This window comes from Dreissena polymorpha, chromosome 13 (genome assembly GCF_020536995.1).
Source record: "Dreissena polymorpha isolate Duluth1 chromosome 13, UMN_Dpol_1.0, whole genome shotgun sequence".
NCBI lineage: Eukaryota > Metazoa > Mollusca > Bivalvia > Myida > Dreissenidae > Dreissena > Dreissena polymorpha.
Window position 1 is genome coordinate 405,855 of NC_068367.1, and position 21,424 is coordinate 427,278.

At 33.5% G+C, this 21,424-nt stretch overlaps 1 protein-coding gene across 6 annotated transcripts in view; it reads left to right on the forward strand.

Moving 5' to 3' along the window:
• Positions 1-20,963, forward strand: part of LOC127855302 (ribosomal biogenesis factor-like) — a 166,447-nt gene extending 145,484 nt beyond the window's left edge. For all 6 annotated transcript variants that reach the window (XM_052390758.1, XM_052390762.1, XM_052390757.1 and 3 more), the window contains exons 3-4: positions 19,161-19,280; positions 20,488-20,963. In XM_052390758.1, coding sequence (XP_052246718.1) covers positions 19,161-19,280; positions 20,488-20,568 — 201 coding nt within the window. In that variant the 3' untranslated portion in view covers positions 20,569-20,963. The remainder of the gene's footprint in view (positions 1-19,160; positions 19,281-20,487) is intronic.
• Positions 20,964-21,424: the final 461 nt, after the last annotated feature.

Here is a 21,424-nt window from a genome sequence, read left to right on the forward strand (position 1 = left end):
GGACAGACTTGTGCTTGAATACAGTCCGAAAAGCAGTCAGAAAAGCAGTCAGAGCCGCAGACTATACTCATGAAAACTCACGGTATGCGCATCTTGTGAAGGTTGACAACAAAGGACCAAAGGTTGCGTTTTGCAGACAGTAAATAAACACCAATGATCTGATGAATACCATTATATTTCCGACGAATCATCCATACAGCTACGCAACAACAAATTCACGGTTTATAGATTGAATGGCACGCGCAGTGCAACAAAGCTTAAGCCGAAACAACCACTTAAAGACCATGTTTGAGGTTCTATAAGTAGAGGTGGATCCAGTGAACTCTGTATATTCGACGGGATAATGGCGAGTGTTTTTATCTTCTGAAAACATCCTTCGCGATACATTGTTACCACTCATACAAGAGGTGTACACAGACGGCCATCGTTTTCAACAAGCCAGCGATCCGAAGCATCGGTAAGTGTTTAGTTTTACACTTGCACATAAAATATTAGTTGTCGACAGTAATTTATTTTTTTAAATATTTACTACCATAAAAGTGTCACTTGAAACAACTAAAACGTAATCGGTCATAGCTGCTAGCAAAAACTGTTAAATGAAGAATGGACAATACAATAAAAATTTGGCATAAAATATATTCAACTAATGACACAATTGTCAAAAAGCGATCTCAACTAATGACACAATTGTCAAAAAGCGATCATACCCCCTGAAATCAGTACATGTAACGTCGAACTAAATTTGATATATTATATAGTTCAGAATTAATTAAATATCCGATTTAAAAAATAAATTCAACAATTTATATCTAATTTCTAATTCTATTAGTAAACTAAAAATACTAATGTCCACGGCAACTTGCTAAATTTATTTTTAAAGCATATTTAAAAAAGATGAACTGTCATCTATGCATAGTTCTGAACGAGTATATCATGGACATAAATTCCCGTACAAACTAATATTTCTTAATCATAGTCGTAACACATTATTCATATTATACCTGTATTCTCTTAAAATCAATTATTTTAATTATGGGCAGTAAATGTTCCTCTTCCAATTCACACATTTTCAATACTGCATAGAAGATTATCACACGTTATCAGGAAAGTGTGAACCTTACTGAATAAACAAATCAATTTATTGGGGTGATACGTTTAAGCCTATAATGGTACACTAATGCACTGGTACGCTTCGGTTTAATAAACAATTGACTTACTTCATACATGTGTACGAAGTTAAATACAAAAATTATGAAATGCATTGTTTTTGTATCCTTATCACCATCGGTAAGACCATTAATCGTATAAGATATATTCCTACCCGTGTATAACATACTTTTCTTTTTATCTCATTGTCTCATTTTCACCATCATTATGATACGTATGTCATTTCTTATTTGTTTGATTTGGCCATGTACAATCGCATGTTCCTAATAAAAAAACTTGACTTGATTAATTTATTTTAAATCAATTGTATGTTTCAGATCCAAACTGTCGCAGAAATTATTGACAGAAAACGGTATAATTTGGTAGAACGTTTGGCCCTCTGGTAATTCATCGTTATACAATACGTGTGCTATCCACATGTTCATACTATTACAGATGCACATAGAGTGCTTCATTAGCAATGTTCATTTTCTTATGCACCATTTAGTTTAGTTCACACATCTCCTGGTATAAGTTAACAATCACTTATAAGTTCGTACGTATAACATGACGTTCGAAATGTATTCATATAATCCACGCTTAAATATTTTCCAGTACAGCGCTTGTCTTATACTAGCTATTGGTTTTTGGTTTCGACAAACAAAAATACAACACAACAAAACACAGCAACAACACAAAACAAACTACATATATTTAATACTCGCTGGGCACTTTTTTGCCCAATTAATACACCTACCCTAAAAACATCTTTATACATACTCACTTACATAAGATCACCTACCTTAAAGCAACCAACACCCCTTTTTTCTTTCTTTTTTGTATATTTGTATTATAACCTTTATAGACCTGTGTAACATTACACCATTTTTGCAAACTTTTAAATATTGTTTGAAACTAATTCAAGCATATTCATTTCACACCAACTATTGTCTTCATAGATGCTTTGTATCACAAGTAATATAAAAAACTTTGTGAAACATTTTGCTCAATGTATATATTTCTAGTAATATGTAATAGGCAAAATACACATGCTTTATCTACAACAATCATAGTCTTCAAAAATGCTATGTACCATTATATAGTAATACATTGTGAAACAAACATACTAATTGTGTGTATATTTGAATATTATGTATTATAGTATATGCTAGGTGTATTATGTTTACGAAGGAAATAAAAAAAAAAATACACGTGTACATATTCTGCACAAAAAGTTCAGTGATAAGAATCAAGTGAAAGAACGCTATTCAATAAAAAAAAATGTAAATAATGGCATTTTCTTTCTTCAGAATCCCCAGATTTGAATCTTATTGAGAGGGTATGGAGTTTAATGAAAAGGGTCATTGCCAAGGATGAGCCCAAAACAAAGGAGGATGTCATTATAGCCATCACACGGGTTTGGAAGGAGAACCTGACAGATGAACTCTGCGGTCGCTACATACACCATGACTACAAAGTTACCTCGATTGAAGTTGCAATGAACGGGAAGGCCACGTGTGATGTGCCTAACAGGATGTTTCCTGAACTTTCCGAATGAAAGTACTTCCAGTACTTTGAGGGACTACTCAAACCAGACGAGAGATAGGTGAAACTGAGTTCACTCGTAAATGACATTTGCTAAGTAGCAGAACGTGTTCGGGATGTGTTGTACCAGCCATGACATTCGTAATAAATTCTTAGATAATATTTACAGGATTCACATGTGCATATCCACAGTATTTCAAGCGGTTGTTGGATTTGTGATCTCGGTATAACTATGCTAGTTTATCGACCTTTTTCTGTATATCAAGATATATATTCAAATAATTAATGCATAAAATAACACGGCTTGTATATATAGGGTCTTTAAAAGCATGTTATGGATTTTATGTGAATGTATCAGTTTATGTTACGTTTGTTTCTTCATATTAAAATTGTAAAAACATTTTTTTGCTTTTTGTTTATTTCTTTACATTATTCTAAATATTCTGGCGGAATAAAAACTGTATTTACTTATACACATTTCGTTTCTCTATTGTTTCAATAATCTCCATTCCGAACAGGTTTACGACAGTTGTCAAAATACATGTAATGAAAGAGGCATACTATAATAATTGTATTGTTATATATCTTTAATTATAATTAATATAATAATCATATATGAGGATGTTCTTAACGCAGATAAGTGACTTATCGTTTTATCTATATTTTAAAAAGTTCACGCTACCGACATCATTACATACTACTCAAAATTTGCTAAGGATCACTTTTTATAGTATGTGTAATTTGAAGGTTTTATAATTAAAAACAAAACAGCTTGTGTTTTCCAATATATGAGTGCGTAGTCTACATAACTAATAACCTGTCTTATCGAATTTGTTTACACAGGCTTGCTAATTTGCTCATGAAAAGCAATACCCACGAAAAAGCCATGAAATTTGGTCTTGCACTTGACAAACACATTGTGAACATGCTTCAAATCTACACTTTTAGCTCAATCATTCATATTGAAAGTTGTTTGAAATGGCTAACTATCGCGTAAGAAGACGTCTTACCTTAGAAGAAATGATAAGGGGTGTTGGGATGCTGGAAGTAGGAGCGTCGCCACGTCATCTTGGCGTTTCATAGAGCGTTGTAGCCAGGATGTGGAGCCGCTACCAAATGCATGGTGATGTTATCCCCAGATACAGGGGAGGTCGGCAGAGGGCTACTACGCAGGCACAAGACCTTTTTATCGTGGTAAAAGCCCGACGTCATCGCTTTATGAACGCCACGGCCCTTCAAAATGACTTGCAGAGAATGCATCAGGTGTTCAGACTGCATAGTATTGGCATAAGGGCTAGACGACCTGCCATTCGTATTCCACTGATGCGCAACCACATCGAGGCACGTCTCAAATGGGCACAAGATCACATAACCTGGTATTTAAATGACTGGACACCAGTACTCTTCACAGACGAGTCTAGATTCTGTGTAGACTTTACACATAGACGTGCCCGGGTGTGGAGAATAAACAATGAGCGATTCGCACCAGTATGCATCGCAAACCATGATCGTTATGGTGAGGGCTCTGTATTGGTTTGGGCTGTGATCAGCATACAGGGGAAGACCGATCTGCATATCATTGATAACGGCACTATGACAGCTCAGAGATACGTCAGAGAGGTCTTGGATGTATACGTTCGTCCATATGCTGGTGCAATATGTCCAGATTTCATTTTAATGGACGATAATGCCAGACCTCACAGAGCCATGGTGACCAATGAGTACCTCCAAACTGACTCAATCCTCAGGATGGAGTGGCCTGCGAGGTCTCCGGACCTCAATCCAATAGAGCATGTCTGAGATATGCTTCAGGTTGCAATATCTGCACGCCCTCTCAAGCCTATTACAATCCAGGACATACGACAAGCCCTTCTAGAGGAATGGGTTCGAACTTTGAATCCCACAAGACAGCATCATTGGGCTTATCAGCAGCATGAGAAGGCGATGCCAATCAGTAATCAACCATACACGATATTGAAATGATCCTTTCACTGTTTGAAGATTTTTATAATAATTTCAATTCTGACACACATGCACTAAAACCTTCAAAAGTCACCCCTGGCTAGATTCAGCCTGCGTCACGCATCAATGATAAATCAATACATAAAAATAAAATCAAAAACACACATTCTAATATCAAAACCTGCAAAATAACAAATTAAAATTTACGTAATCCAAAATTGAAGATTATGCGAAACAAAATAAAAAGTGATCCTTAGCAAATTTTGAGTAGTATATACAAACTACATGCCAACTTTGAACAAAAGATCTAGCTGGATGATCAACGTCTCGTCACACTCATTTCATGCAAGGGGGGGGGGGGATTAGGAGCCCGTCTTATATAACGTTGTCCGACGTCGTACATGTACCATACGATGTTTAAGAACGTAACCGTCACATTTAATGTTACTTGATGTTTTCATTCATGACCTGTGTATTATGACTTAAATAAACATGTCCATTTAAGGACCGTACTGTTCATATTATTTCTTTTATTTTAATTCTAAATTTCAATCAACAAACATCAACGCTGTCATACAATGAAAGTCGATTTGGGTCCTTTATAAGCATAACAATCGGGTCATAAGAGAGGAATATCGATATTCAGAGTAGTAAATATTTTTTTTAAACTTGCGATTTCTGTGGGGCGTGAGTGCTAGTTCTTACCTCATCGGTTGTCAGGAAAACCCTGATGTGCGAATCTGTAGCTTGCCGTCGCAATGGTACCTGATCACAAGAAAGCACGAGTCTTGTCTTGTCAGCTGCCGCAATATTAACAAAGTATTAAAAAACACTATTATTTTTTGTTACAACTAAAACAAATACATACTAGAAATGGCGCGGCAGAGAGCGACGCGTATCCCCAAGCCGCATGTTTGGCCCAGGGGCGCCCAAGCTTTGGTAATGAGGCAATGCATTGTTGAGATTGATTGTATTGTCATAAGACATGTTCAGTATAAATTTGAAGTTAATCGATGTAGAAATGAAAAAGTTAATGTAAAATAACCTAACAAAATAGTTAAAATCTCTGACCGGCCCCAACTCAACCCCCATAACTTTTGACCCAGGGGTCAGATCATAATTCCAAATAGTTCAATGTCGCACATATGCTCATAGCTACCATGTGTGTAAGTTTCAAGGTTCTAGTGCTAATAGTGTAGAAGGAGATAGTGGCCAGGACGGATGGACAGACAGCGGAGATAACCACATTATCATACATGCCATACGTCCTGGATTGTCCGGGATTGTCCAGGCAATGAAAAACGTGTCTCGCAGTCCCGCAATCTGTCTAATGTTCCGTATTTTACAAAATCCATATATAGTACATTATCTTAGACTTAACTACAATTCGAATCTGTGTTCCCATTAATCCGTAACGTCTCCATGGAAATGCCTACCAGAGTAGGTGACTACGCTACGTGTAAAAATCTATCAATTAACAGGGGCCATGTTAACATATTGCTTGTCTCACGTTTGTAGTCAAACCGAAAAGGCGGCATTGTTTAATGTGGTTGTTAATTGGCTTTAATATACTACGTTATAATTTCCCTTTGCGTAAGGGCCAAGAGTTGTTCACACATCTGAATATTCGTGCGGTTGTGAATTAGTCATGCGTGAATATTGCGTGTCAATATCAATCTATAGTTTCAATGGCTTTGTTATACCAAGCACACTAATCGGTCCGTATTGTGTACTCCTCTACGATAAAATCGTGGACAGTTACTTCGGAGACTTATGATGAAAATATCGATGTTGTCCTCGTGGAAATTGTGCATTTCATGCATAATTCAGTTATGTAAAAACATTTATTTTAACGCGAGATTAAATTAAAAAAAAAACAACAATGTGTATTTTTATCGTCCTTAAGATAACTAATTATTGAAACAATTACTGTATCGTATACTTATTAAACAAAATGCGAATGGCCTATTAGGCGGATACATGATACGATTTACGTTGCAAGGCGCACCTGCCGTTTTCATCATTTCAACAACATGGCGGACTTTAAAGAAAAAAAATTGTAACTCGGCAAACATGGCAAATAAAGATGTAATGATGGAGATCATACACTTAGAAAAGATAAATGAAATGCCTGTGATAATCACCTATGTATAAAATCGTTTAAGATGCTAACAACATAATTATTAGTAATGTACTCTATTTACGATAGGAAAACAAATGCGTACCAAAAATGCATAAATGCCTATATATATATCGCAATATGTATACATGTCCCGGAAAATCGGAAAATATCCCGGAAAATTGAGCTCAATGTCCCGGAACCGGTCTAAAAATGTATGGCATGTATGACATAATCCCCACTTTTTCTCCGAAAAGCGTGGGGATAATAACAAAATATGTCCAAGACACACATAAATATCCACAGTCGTATGCACTTGCAACTAAAAATTGTACATGTAGGGTCTAGTGAACTAATGGTACAGAATTAGATTATATATGTTGCTAATCAATTAATTAGATAAAATCCCGCATATTTCAACATTGTGATAACATTTAGTCTAAAACTCCTCAAAATTTTACAAACAATAGTCACATACTTGTAGAATTGTAAAATTATGTCTGTGTGCATATAGGTTATCATATTTTATTTTGCTGTACACTTTTGATTCCAAAATATAACATCATACATCATATGATCAACCAAATTCTTACAGGTTAACTGTAGTGTCAATGATCCATAGTAAATACCTTTGACACACATTAACATGTGTGTCTATATGTTGTTTGTTGTTTGGTTAAACACAATACATTAAATTTAGTTATTTTGTGAGAAATGTAAGCCAGATATGTTTTCCAGGTTTAAACCCTTTGTCAATAACACTTGCTCTATGTCACATGCCTGCAGGATTCCCTTAACTCATAAATACTTACAATGTCTGAAATATTATTGCATTTCATGAAAATGCAATTTAATCAATTTGAAAAGAAATGATTCAAACAATATTTACACCTATGTTTGGATATGAATACAAAATCAACTCCAGATTGCGGCACTTGTCTCGCTATCGGTCATCACTACATTACTCATGTGTTTTCAGTTTTGTCACATAATCTTTCTTATTGAAGCTATTTCCGTTGTAAAAGTACATGCCGTGATTTCTTTAAAGTGAATCTAGACTGACATTTTTTAACAAAGGATCTCAAGTTTTACTATACAATTTTCTTATGGTGTAATGCAATGGTGTGGTTTATAAGCCGAGCTTACGTTACAACACTGGTGTCATCAGTTCCAAACTTGTAATTCCTTAACAAGAAGCAGATTCGTTGAATTGATATCCCCTGCCTTTTCCGTTTATATATACGCCTATGAAGTTCCATATCAAACACTTATATCGAGTCTGAGATATAGCCCTAAAAAGTTTGTGACAAACAGATAGATGGACAATTTAAACAAGCATAGTCCGTTACCTGAGTAGGAAACACAGTTTGCAAAATCAGAAATACAAACAAAAAACAGCAACAGGTATTGTACTTTTGAATGTAAAATGTATTTTTTGACAGTGTTGAGCTTAACAAGTTTATGTCAAACAGTTTAGAAAGGCTTTTTTCATTCTATACATAGATGTTTACGTCACTACGTTATTGTCACCTCTATTCTAAGACGCATCACATTCCCCTGATTTGGGGAATTATGCTTCCGCCAAAGTAGTTCTGCGTTGGAATGAAAATGTTAATAGTTAAAGAAAAGTCGTGTTGTATTGTGTAATTAAAACGGAATGTTTTTTTTTTATAGAAATTGTATTTTATTATGTTTAAATGTGATTTTGAATCTCTATTAAGACAGATAGCGATTACCTGACCTTCTTTCGCTTTCACTTTCTTTCACATTTCACTCGTAAAAGAAGTGCTACCCACAATTCCTTTCGCGTTAGTACACAGGTCAGTAATACCGGTGTGTTTACAATGGGCTGTTTTTGTAAAATAATGTGGATATATTCAGTTTTTAAAATGTTTGCATCAAAATTATGAGATGGCTGACCAAGACCACACTCAAAGAAGAAAAAAGCCCTGAAACATGTAAAGGTTTTGATTGCAGAATAACTTCATGATTTATTGCAGTATAATTACATGATTTATCGCAAAAAAACCTTTAATTTCATACTCTGTCTACAACAAATAGGTCCCGGGTGGTGGTAGAATGATAATTAATTAGAGCAGAGTTAAAAATGATAATGTATATTTCAGTGGAATTTTAAACTTGTTAAAATTACTTAAGACTACAATTTGAACCACAGCATTTGCTCAAGTCATTTGTTTAAGGCAAAAGGAAAATTATTGCTTGTATCGAGGTATGAACACCATTGAAATAAATGATAACAATTTTATATGTAGTAATATGCAATATAACGAAGTGAAGTACTATACTGCCATATATGGTCTAGGAGAAAACATAACACATTACAAATGTATTCTATGTGATTAAAATATAAATGTCAGTCAATTACAAATAATTTGCAAAGTATTTTGTGGAGCTTGTTAAAAATTGCATAACAAGTGTACGAATTGAATCTTCTAAAAACAAACAATTATGAGGAATACTAAAACAAAATTCAAGTAAGTAGTCACAATGAAAGCAATATTTAGTTTAGTGTGTCTTTCAGTTTCAGTTTAAAATTTGTCATTATTAATAAAATTTTCCTTGTTACGGAGAACACTGATTGTTATTAACTAGTGGTTAGAGTGTGCATTCTCGACTCTGTATTGAACCACTAAAGAACAATGTACCATACATCCTTCTCCAGTCTTAATGTTTAAATATCAAAAGTGCTTTTTGAAAGAGGCCATGATAATAATTTCAACTAAAAGTTCTTTTTATAGATTGAACAATTTCAAGCTAAAATGTTGTTAAAGAAATGTTGGTTTTCAGACTTAAATCTGAAAAAATGCCGAAAAAAAAGAAAAAAGGTGGAAAATAAAAATTGGAAAACAATAATTAAATTAAGAAAAAAAAACATTTAAGTAATTATACATTACTCTTTATAGTTGCTTTGTTACTTTGTGTTGCTTTCAGTCCATATCATACATAACTAGATATGTCACAGACACTGATCCCCATGACACATGTTTGGACACAGTCAAATTTAATGTAATTCAAATTATATCCAAAAACATCCACTTAATATACTTAAAACTTGAGCAAAATACTACAAAGTGTCATAATTTTATGAAGCACAAATATATTTCTAAACACATGAAAAATGAAAAACAGACATAATTTTGAAAAAATTGATTGCAAAAAAATGCCTTCCTTTGTGATCACTTTTCATGATCTTTCTTAGGCTGTTGAGTGAAATTTGGCCAGCATTTAAAGAAAAACATTCAAAAAATATTGTTTCAAGTTATCATATATTCTTAAAAAAACTAGAAATGTGTCAGAGATACTGATGCCTTCATGGCACAAAGGGGCATAACTCAGCCGTTATTGGTTGCTGTTAAAAGTCCATTCTTTAAGATTATGTACACCTCTAGGTCATTAAACTGTGAAAGTTTGGGAAAAATTCACACAGTATTTATTTTGGAGATGATAAAGCAAACTTTTGAGAATATATATTGTTTAATGGAAAAAAAAACAGACAAAGTCCATAAATCAACAAACTTTCTGGCAAAACTACACACATGAAAATTCATTTATTGCGTTCACAATACACACTTTAGTAAGCATAGACTGTCGTCATTCCTTGCGGTCTGGTAGCTTTTAAGAGAGACTGCTGTCTGGTTAAAGCTGTTAGTTTAAGACGTCCCCGCAGTATTATGTCCTCCTATTCAGGACTTAAGTACTTTCTCTTAGGCGGTTTCCATCAGCATCTTCTATGGCCTTGGGCTCATAGTGTTCGTGAAGGTCTTCAAGGCTGTAGGCCTTCTTACTGCTGCCCGCGGTAATCGTGTTGTCAATGTTGTTACACTGCTCATTATTCCACTTCTCTTTGTCCTATTTCATCTGATAAAGCAAGGCGGAAATGCAGCACTTGCCACAAGATCTGGTAGGAGAAGAATAGGCCCCTTGAGTGGTTCCTGTCTCTGGTCATCCGCATAGCAAACAAGGGTAACCTTAAGATATGCCAGAATTATACAGCATCAGCCTCATCATCCACTCCAGCATAGTCATACAAGGCATCATTCTTAAGCAATTGAAAGCAAAACAAACTGTTGGTGGAAGAGAATGCTACTTTCAGGTCTGGGCGTAGCACAATGGAACCGATCTTCAACTGAAGAGTCAATGTCATGTCAAAGATACATACTTGTCTACTGGAAAACTGTTATAGAAATGTTGAAGTGAGCTGGTAGGGTGATGGTAGTAATTTTTTGTCTGAAGCACCACTTTGTGAAGCATGAATATGTTTAAAAATGATTTAAAATTAAGTTAACAGCATGCTTTGCACAAGAAACAACTTTAAAGATGCGAAATATAGTTCAGTTTTGTAAAATAAGCACATAGTCACTAGCCTTGCATAAAAGACAAGATAATGGTAAAAATAACCTCTCTTTTACTTATGTTTGTGGAGTTTCATTTTGTCTATATTTTGGATGTCATTTTTAAAATTAATTGTGAAAAAGTAGACATATATTATGGACACTGTAACCAGCGTTCTTTTTAATCATATATTGTAATGTTGTTGTTATTCATCCAGAGAAGCAGATATGTAAAGCGTTGATAAGCTGCTTTAAGCATATAAAAGATAGGGTCTTTTGTTAAAGGTAAATGCAAAAACCAAATACAGTTCGACTTAAAATTTGTCATGATTTAAAATTAGTCATGTGAAGTTGTGTTTAACTGAAAACGTAATTGCACTGATCATGGACCTGACAGGCCTTAAATGTATAGCCAAAAATAAAAAATATATAACCATATCTATTTACTTTGTTAACACTTTACGCTTACTTTGCATACATAGGCTTTTAACTTTCTTGATCTTGAATAAACGTCTCAAAACCTTAATTATAGTGTGCATCATTTCAGAAGCTGATGTAAGTCCTAGATTACAGTCCCAACAAACGAATCTTAAGTTGTTTTTCTTTTACTGTTTTTCGATGTTTACTGACAAGGTTTTATTAGTTAATGGATATTTGATAACATGAAATCAAAAATACATGTTTGTGCATCGTATTTTATGAGAAAAGCCAGATTATAAAGACTTGTTCTGTTCTGGTGAGAAAACCTCTCTTGTGGCTGCATATGCAATTGCATTACCCTAAATACATACCAGAACAGCAAGAAAGCTTGGGAGGAGCAAATTTTGACCCAATGGATGATTATTTGAACACAATATATAGAATATTACAATACAATGTTTCACATCAAATGGTTAACTATTTACACTTACTGTTTCATAGGTTATTTTTCCAGATCTACTATACAAGTCTACATGTATATGAATCGTTTGACCCTTGGAGCTTAGCTAGTTTTGACGCTAGGGACATTATATCTAAAACTCAATAGAGAACCATAAAACGATAAAACACATCAAATATGTACTCCATGGCCATTTTGTTTCTGAAAAAAATTGTTTAAAGTTTTCAGTACTAAGAACTATATTAAGTTTCTGTGACATGCATATTTAATGGCCCGTAACGTTTTTAAAACATAAAGTGGGTCGCCCAAAGTTAATGGCGTAGAATTTAATTTAAAAAAAACACTGTCAACCAGTACAGGAGGAGAGGTAGTGAGAAGAAAAAATTAACGGAAGCACACTCGCATGTGCAGACAGACAGGTGACGAAATTCCCTATTAATTAATAGTTTGTGATTAGGTGAGCTAAAAGGTTTGGGCCTCAAAACATACTGATTAAGATTATATAACGTTTTAGTATGATAAAATATCAAACTTCTAAGTTAATACCATTAAAACAAACAGTTACATTTAGATAATTTACGTTTGATAGCATATGAGTGTATAAATATATTATTACAAATGTCCAGGTAAATCAAAAACTTTTGAGAATCGTGTGGGTATTGTTTCGAAGTGTTTAAAAGTGTATTACAATAATTAAAAATATCACTGAATCTTGTAAAACAAACTCTTAGGCAGAAACGGTTGTCTTTGTATAAAAGTATTTCAAGTACATACTCAAATTGATGGTATTGTTTAGTTGTGTATCTTTTAAGACATCACTTAGTTTCAAGAGAACGATTCTCATTAACAATAGACCAGTTGTCAAAATATGTTCTTTGTAAAGAAGAACAATCACATTTCTCAAACAGGTTATGCAGTGCACATTTATTTCTCGGTATACTGGAACTTTGCAAAACGTCATTGTGCGATCCGAAGAACATGAATCATTATCGATGGTGGTATTTTAAAAAGACCATACAAGCATTCTCAGCTATAAGTTTGAATAAATTTAGTAAAAATCAGGCATGAAATTCAATTCGTACAGCATAGTTTTTTTACAGCAATGTTTGTCACTTTCACTTTGAAATATATTAAAGAAAATATTATCTCGAATACATGCACTGCTAATACAGCATTTAACAAAACTTGAAAATCAAAATCTTCTGCATAAATAAAGTAAACAAATGCATCTTGTTAATATCAAAGTGTGATGGGGATATTGAAATGATTTGGAATGGTTATAAGCAAAACTGCTCAAGGATCTGAACGATTTATGCCATGACGTCAGTAATAGACGAACCGGTTAACAGACGCAATCATAAAATTACTAAACCATCTCCCAAGAATGTTTGGTGCATAGAATATCATTAAAAACGTTTAATTAGCTGACACACCGATCATTGAATGACTATTGCCTTTGTTCCTGTTTTCCAAAGTTCCTCCAAAAATTAGGAAGAAATGAAATGCAAGTTAGAGAAAACATAATACATTCTACAATACTCCAAGTACGAGTGGCTAAAAGTCAATATCATTATAGAAACTATAGAACTGAAGGATGCTCCTCGATTAGCGCTTTGTTAATGGATACGTGCATTTAAACATGTACACACGAACACAAGGAAATAATTATACCGCAGATTTACGGACCGGAACAACCGTACACTATATGCACGTCTAAATAGTTGGAAAACTGTGTAAGTAATGCCTTTTAACACCGGATCAGAGTTGCAAAAAGCCATCATTACTATAAACTGTTACTAAGTTTAATGCGACAAATTATGGTTTATTATGATAAGACTTTTTAAATTGGACTCTCGGGGGAATACCTCATGAGGGAACCATACTTTCCTTTTACTACGCTGCAGAGTAGTACAAAAACAACATTTTCAAAGAGGCAGATCATCATCATCATCATCATCATCATCATCATCATCATCATCATCATCATCATCATCATCATCATCATCAACATCATCATCATCATCATCATCATCATCATCATTATCATCATCATCATCATCATCATCGTCATCATCATCATCATCATCATCGTAATCATCTCAAATATCATCATCATTATCATTATCATCATCATTGTCATTATCATTATGCAGACAACAATGACGACGGATAAAAGTGACGACGATATTGCTGATGAATCTGAAAAGCAACAGCAACATTTAATTTTACTTTTGATGCGTTGGGCACATCAGTCGAACATTAATAATTTATTTCAGATTACCAAACACCCTTATTGTCAATATTTGGTTAAAATCTCAGTAATGTTTAAAAATTATAACACTTAGGTCATACAATATTTTGAGTGTCGCTTTTTATCATTTAATTCTTGGCTCAACAATTGTTACTCACAAAAAGTAGACAATACTGTGTTGTTAAAATTTTAACACTTTATTAAAATGGGTTTGGCGTATATTTTGTTGTCAAATTAAACATATGAAGAAACGGACATGTTTGAATTTTTTAATTGGATACAATACATTAACAAGGTCCGTTTTAATAACAGGTATTATATGCGTGATTGTTTTCCATGAATAGTCTTGATTGAACAATCAGAATGTTGAACTATTTTATTGCTGTTAAAGCATGAATAAATGGTAACCCATATAATTGTAAATGTTTCGAATCTGTTCGCCTTTTTCAATTTTCGTTGCATTTATAAATGTAGTGGTTTCATCTTATTCCTTATTGTAAAATGGTACGTTGAATGTTTTAAACCCAATTATGGTTTATTTTCCCTTCGTTATGTAGTACTATTGTAGTCTCAAATACGAGATATCACCAACTGAATGTTTAACAAATCGTTTCAAATGGTCCGAAACGGTTGTCACGCACTCGTTTTATTCCTAATTATTAAAAAAATAAAATAAATTTAATTTTATTTCAGTCTAATCCGATTACGTGTAAAACATAGTATATACAATATATAAAAACACATGTATAACAACAACTGTAAATGGCCATTCAAATTTGAATTATAAGAGACTATAAAATAGTATATATAATACAGAGAACACATTTATGGTAAAAGATAGTTCATGTATCCCGTAAGTGAGTGAGTGAGTGTGATTGTGTGAATACTATGTATGCAATATCAATGTTTTCATCTTGATATATGTAAATGTATCTGACATTTAAACAACAGGATTACTGAATTACTGACCAGAGAGAGTATATACATAATGCATTCAAAAATGCAACAACTGTACAGTTAACTAAAAGCCATATCAGTAGTGCTAATCTTAACTTTCATTTATAAGAATAAAAAACTGCCTTAAAAATAAGAATTTTAAGATACTAAAATGAAATATTGTGACATTTGCCAAAATTGTAAAATGTAGCTAAAGCACATATCACCTGAACTGATAAGCACCGCTGATATGTACTATATCATTTTCTTAGGAAATTATACTCTTTCCTTGTACATTATGTAAAACAGTAGTATCAAGTATATGACTATTGTCACTTGGTCGGTGACATCACAGTATGACCTAAAAGACATGTGTGAAGTATCAGTTCAATGTCAAGGTAACAATAAGGTCGGAAGTTGATGGTCTAATAAGATATCAAAAACAACATAATTGCGCGAAAAACGCTTTAAAGAGAGCATTATTTATTTGTTTAAAACATGTCGATGCGGGTTAAACTCGGATGGAAATTAAAATGAACAAATGCAATGACAGGCAACTCGCAGTACGCCTCCTAAATCACTGAGCCCCACAGGCATAAACAGTAGAAATTAGTTTTCAGCAATACATTAGCAAAATTTACTGTAGTAACATTGTAGCCTCAAATATGAGATATCACCAACTGAATGTTTATCACAAATCGTTGCAAATGCCACCGAAACGGTTGACACGCACTCCTTGTTATTCCTCATTATTAAAAAAATAAGACTAGTGTCACTTGGTCCGTGACATCATAGTATGGCCCGAATGTCATTTGCAAAGTATCAGTTCAATGTCAAGATTTAAAAATGGTCAGAAGTTGTTGATATAAAAAGATATCAAGATCAACATAATTGCCTCGAAAAAAGCTTTATAGCGAGCATTATTTTGTTGTATAAAACATCGATACGGGTTAAACTCGGATTGACGTTAAAATTAACACATTAAATAATATACGCCTCCTAAATCACTTAACACGGTCATAATCTGTGTGAAAATGAAGCAAAGTATTGTGGGAGGGGGGATGGGTGTTAAAACAACACGGATCCTAGTACTTAAGCTTTGTAAGTGGCTGTATTGATGTTAAAGCTTTTGTACTTGGATAGGTATTCTTTTTTAAATTAATTGTATTTTGTTTAGAGTGTTCCAAACTGGGTTTCGATCATAAGTGTACAACTTGAATCTTCCAAAAAGCCCTCTTAAACTAAACAATTGGTTTTAAAATAGTAATACATTTACTTGGAAAATAATTATTTGATGGTATTGTTAAGTTGAGTATGTGCTTCAGACATCATAAGCTTGCACTAGACCTAATATTATAAATAGGACAGCCGCCTAAAATCTTCCTTTTTAACGAGAAAACTCACAGCTATCATCGTTTGCTGAGACATTTCCCTGAATTAAAACACTTAATCTACAAATCATCCTTCATGAATATAAGGAGGGTAACTGTTATTTGTTTAAAGTGATATTTAAAAAAAGACCTACACAGTACAGAATATATGCAACTAAATGTATTGTTTATTTTACAATGTTTTGTTTATGATTGTATTCAACTACATTTTCTTCTTACTTAAATCTTTGAAACCTGCAAACGCATAGTACCGTATTTGAATGTTAATGTTATATCAAGTGAATGAAAGCTGCAAAAATACTTAATTGAACAATGGCCGTCGGTCGGCCATTAAGAATTTGTCAAACTCACATTTATTTAAAAAACACGTATCACTTATAAATGTTTGAAAGTTCAGGTAAGTCTTCCGCTCAACACAATTTAACAATTCCAACATAAACACCAGGACAGTCACACAATTTGATATGGAAACATCATTTAATTAGAATTTGTAATCTGCAAAAACGGTGCAAATAGCAAAATAATTGAGTGCATTGTGTAATCTGCGAGACGAACCGGCTAACGAACGGTATCATGCAATCGCTAGAAAATCACCACCAAAAGTCAGGTGCATAAAATATCAATTACTAAATGTAAAAGCAGATACAACGATGATTGATGGAGCAGTGCATTTGAACGTTTTTATCAAAAGTTCTATTCAACAATGGGAAACACTTTTTTAATTGACCCAGACAAAGTAGCTGTACAATTTTTAAGCAGCGATCCTTTCAATTGATCTAATCATTATTCGATTAATGTGCTTCTCAAAACTTTGGAGGAAGAATGTTTACGTTTTTATTGCAAGCATTAACATGAGGAAATGGCGCAGTTTCGCTTGATAGCTTTACAGACCTTACCAACCTGCCAATATATGCGATTGACTCCATAGTTTTGAACTAGCATGCTAATACCATTTAAAATAGCACATATAATGCTACAACACAATGTACAAGTCTTAAAAATTAATAATCGATTGCTCCTTGATAATTTATTGAAAAATGCGTATATGTCAGCAGAGAAACATGTAGATTATCGATTGTTCAGCATACAAAAAATGCAGATGGCATGTTGATGATGACGAGGATGATACGGATGATGCTGATGCTGAATCTGCTACTTATGATGACGGTGATAAATACCCGTTTGATACTCCGCACACTAGTTTCTTATGATTAAAATGTAATCGACAAGGAAACAGATAGAAACCCCCCCCCCCAAAAAAAAATTAAATGCAAATATATGTTCATTTTATCTATTTTACAAGCTCTTTGACGATATGTATGTTTTGTCGATGATTGAATTCGAACTTGATTCCTCTTTTCGTTGTAAAAACAGTAATTTCCCTCATAAGAAAATATTACAAAATGTGCTTTCAACTTAATTTCCCGAATATAATGACTCTTCAGCAAGTTTAGACTTTACCGAAGAAAAAAACATTCTATTATATTTTTAAAGTAAATGATATTTTTGAGGTTGCAATATCGTAATGCGGAATACAATTTCATCAATCGGCAGTAAGGCGGACATATAATCATGATTTATTCGCATTCCTAAAATATTATATCTCCAGGGGATATTTTTGATAATGAAGTAGCGTATTATGTGCCTGTTGTTATTCGCAAGGTAAATGATACTCTTGCGTTCACTCACGAATAATACCATAAAAGCAGACTGCACATGCTAATCTGGGACGACACTTTACGCACATGCATTAAACTCCCGTTTTACAGAGCGCGGTCCAAATGTATAATTAGTATTTGATTCAGTATTCAGGTTGCCGCGTAACACCTTTCCCCATGGCTTTGTATGAAATAAACCGTTGTTACTAATTGGCTTCCGTGTTCCTGTACTAATACATGTTTACATTGAATTGATCACGTTTGGGAACATGCTTTTTTTTAAATCACATATTCACAAACACATTGGTAATAAGATAAACATTGGAGTTATACAATATACAAACTTTTCGATTATTCTCTAGCACAATTTACGAGTAAAAAACTATGTTTATTCTATATTACATTTAGTAAACGGATGACCAACCTTTAAAAGTGTATGCGTTCAATAACTTAACAACCATACAAGTGAATAATATATTATAAAACATTTCGTTCTGAATAGAGCTTCATCCGCGAAGGTTATCGTTCCGTTCGCTTGTCTTTTCAAACATGCTCAAACATATTATTTACGCAGTACTCGTAATTTTAGTACATGTAGTCTTTGCGCGGAATGTTCTTCCGTATGACATGTTTTGTCTGCCATCGATTTATTTAAATGATTTAAAAATGTATGTATATTACGTTGTATGCAACCGGATCAATTTTTGTTTTATCCTGGAAATTGCTTAGATACCAATCAACCAAGCTCCCAGTCGTTTACATTCTGATTGCAGCATTTCAGTAAATAAATACGACACTTTCAAAATGGTTTATAGACATCTCACGGTATTTAAATCCAGCGTTTAAAAAGGTAATTGTTGGTATTTTGAAACAAACTGCATGCATTCCTTCCCAAATAGGCATGCCCGTACGTATTCCAGTTGAATCTGCAGTCGACGAGAGCCAAGACGGACAAGGTGGATGCCAGCTTTAAGGAGATCCGCCAACAGATCCAGGAGGCGGCCAGTGCGTCTACAGAAAAACCCAAGGCTGTCGCTTCGGTAACGTGCGCTTTTTTCTTACCAGACTTAGTAACTGGTTTAAACCTGACATATTCTTACTTCGTTTATTAGAGTTAATGCGGTGTTTAACAATAAATATGCGATGGAACATTTGCCATAGTGAGCTTCCGACAAAAACTCACGTATTATATACCTACTTAATTATCATCACATTTAAACTTAAAAGGTACCCATCGTATATTATGTTATTTTGTCCGTGCAATTTCTTCGAAAGCCTGAGTCTTTTGGTGGAATATTGTGACCGTTCCCCGTGTAAAAGATTTCAAAAAGTCCTTTTTGCGTAAAAAAAGAATCTTACGAACGCTTGCTGAGTGAAGATTGAACAAGGCGGACATCATAATTATTTCAGTTAGACAAATTTTTCTAGTGTGCTTAAAAATCAACTGTTATAATGTAAGAAGGAAGTCTGTTAAGTTTATGCGCAGTTAATTTTTTAGACGTCAATGTGCAAGTTAAAACCACTGCTGTGAAAGTATGCTATTAGTATAACCTTGTCGATGTATTGTAGGATTGTTTATTCTTTAACTGCATGTTAACGAAGTATACAATTATGTTAAACATATTTTTCCTTATCATTCAAATATCTGAAACCACATAACTTACATTCTTTAGTAATGAAATTATTTATTATTGTTCCCCCTGTTTGTCAATGGCATAGTTGCTTCACTACAACTTTTATCAACGCACAAAAATTATTAAATAAAAAATCCGCTCCGCTGTAGGGCAAGTCAACAATAAATTATTCATAACAGCTGAGCTGTGGGATGTTTATTTATTTAATTATATGAATGTACCTATGTTACGCACAAAATTGATCGTGTATAAAAGAAGGCCTATCTAGAAAATTGGATATTAACATGGATATCAACACCATTTAATCTGTGTATCTCGTGTATGTTGTTTGAGTTGGTTTGCTCACGCCTTTGAACAATATTCGGTGACCATGGTTGTAAAATGTTTAGTTTCACAGAGTTACTGTTCATATGACAGTACGAGTTGCTCCCCTTAAGTCGAGTTCGTATTTTGTTTATGTGTACAAATGTATGTTATGTTGGCAAGTTTTAATCTATGCACTAATTTATTGAGGTTGTGAATGAAATGTGGGTTTCACCATTGATTTAATTATTACTCAATGTTCTAACATATTCCATGTGTGTTCCTTTCTCAATATCCGATTTTATTTCAGCAAGGGAAGTCATCACGAAAAGAAACAACCAAGGAACCCGTCGATATGGACACAGCTACCGAGAGTTTCTCCAAGTTATGACATACTGTTTTAATAGCGAGAATTTGATTATGTCGGTCAGTGCTCTTACCCACTGTGAAAAATCAATAATATATATAATTTAAAAAATCAAATATATAAATTAATCGAGACTCTAATCGTATGTGCTTGCGAATAATGCGGATGAATGTCTGGAAACCGTCATAATCAACTGTATGGATATTTATTTGATTATTTCTGTAAAATATTATCTTTCACTTTATCTTTTTGTAACGACTCGTTTGAATTAGCCATCATTCCACCAATATCGGAGCAAAATAATGAGTAACATGTTGTTTGATGTTATGACTTTTACCGTTAATGAATATGCAAAGTTTCCATGTGAATGTTATTTGAACTCCTTGTAAATTCATGCGAAAATAAATGTATAAAGCGATGCTGGTTGAGTAACATTCATGCTTCGGATATTGGAAAATTTCGGAAGACATCATTCTTAAATTGGTAAAGTGCGTTCTCTCTTCTACCTGACACTTTTGCCTGCCTGCCCACTGTTAACTAATTGTTATAAATATGTTTTTTATTTGATTAATGATCCGCGCGCATAGCTCCAGATGACTGCATATGTAACGTTGTTAAATTTCCTTGATAAAGCAGTATTAACTTGCAACTTAATTACAAGGGTCTCACTATAAGTAGCATTGTCCAAATATTTAAATACCGTTTTAATACAACAATGCAAACTTGCTTGTTATATATGTAAAAATAAAAATCCACAATTCAACATAATTATTTATTATATATTTCTATACATTTTATTATAAAGAGTACATAATAAAAAATAACTTTCAAGTTTAATATAATATAAATGCAATGATAATGATTGCATAAAAATAAAAAT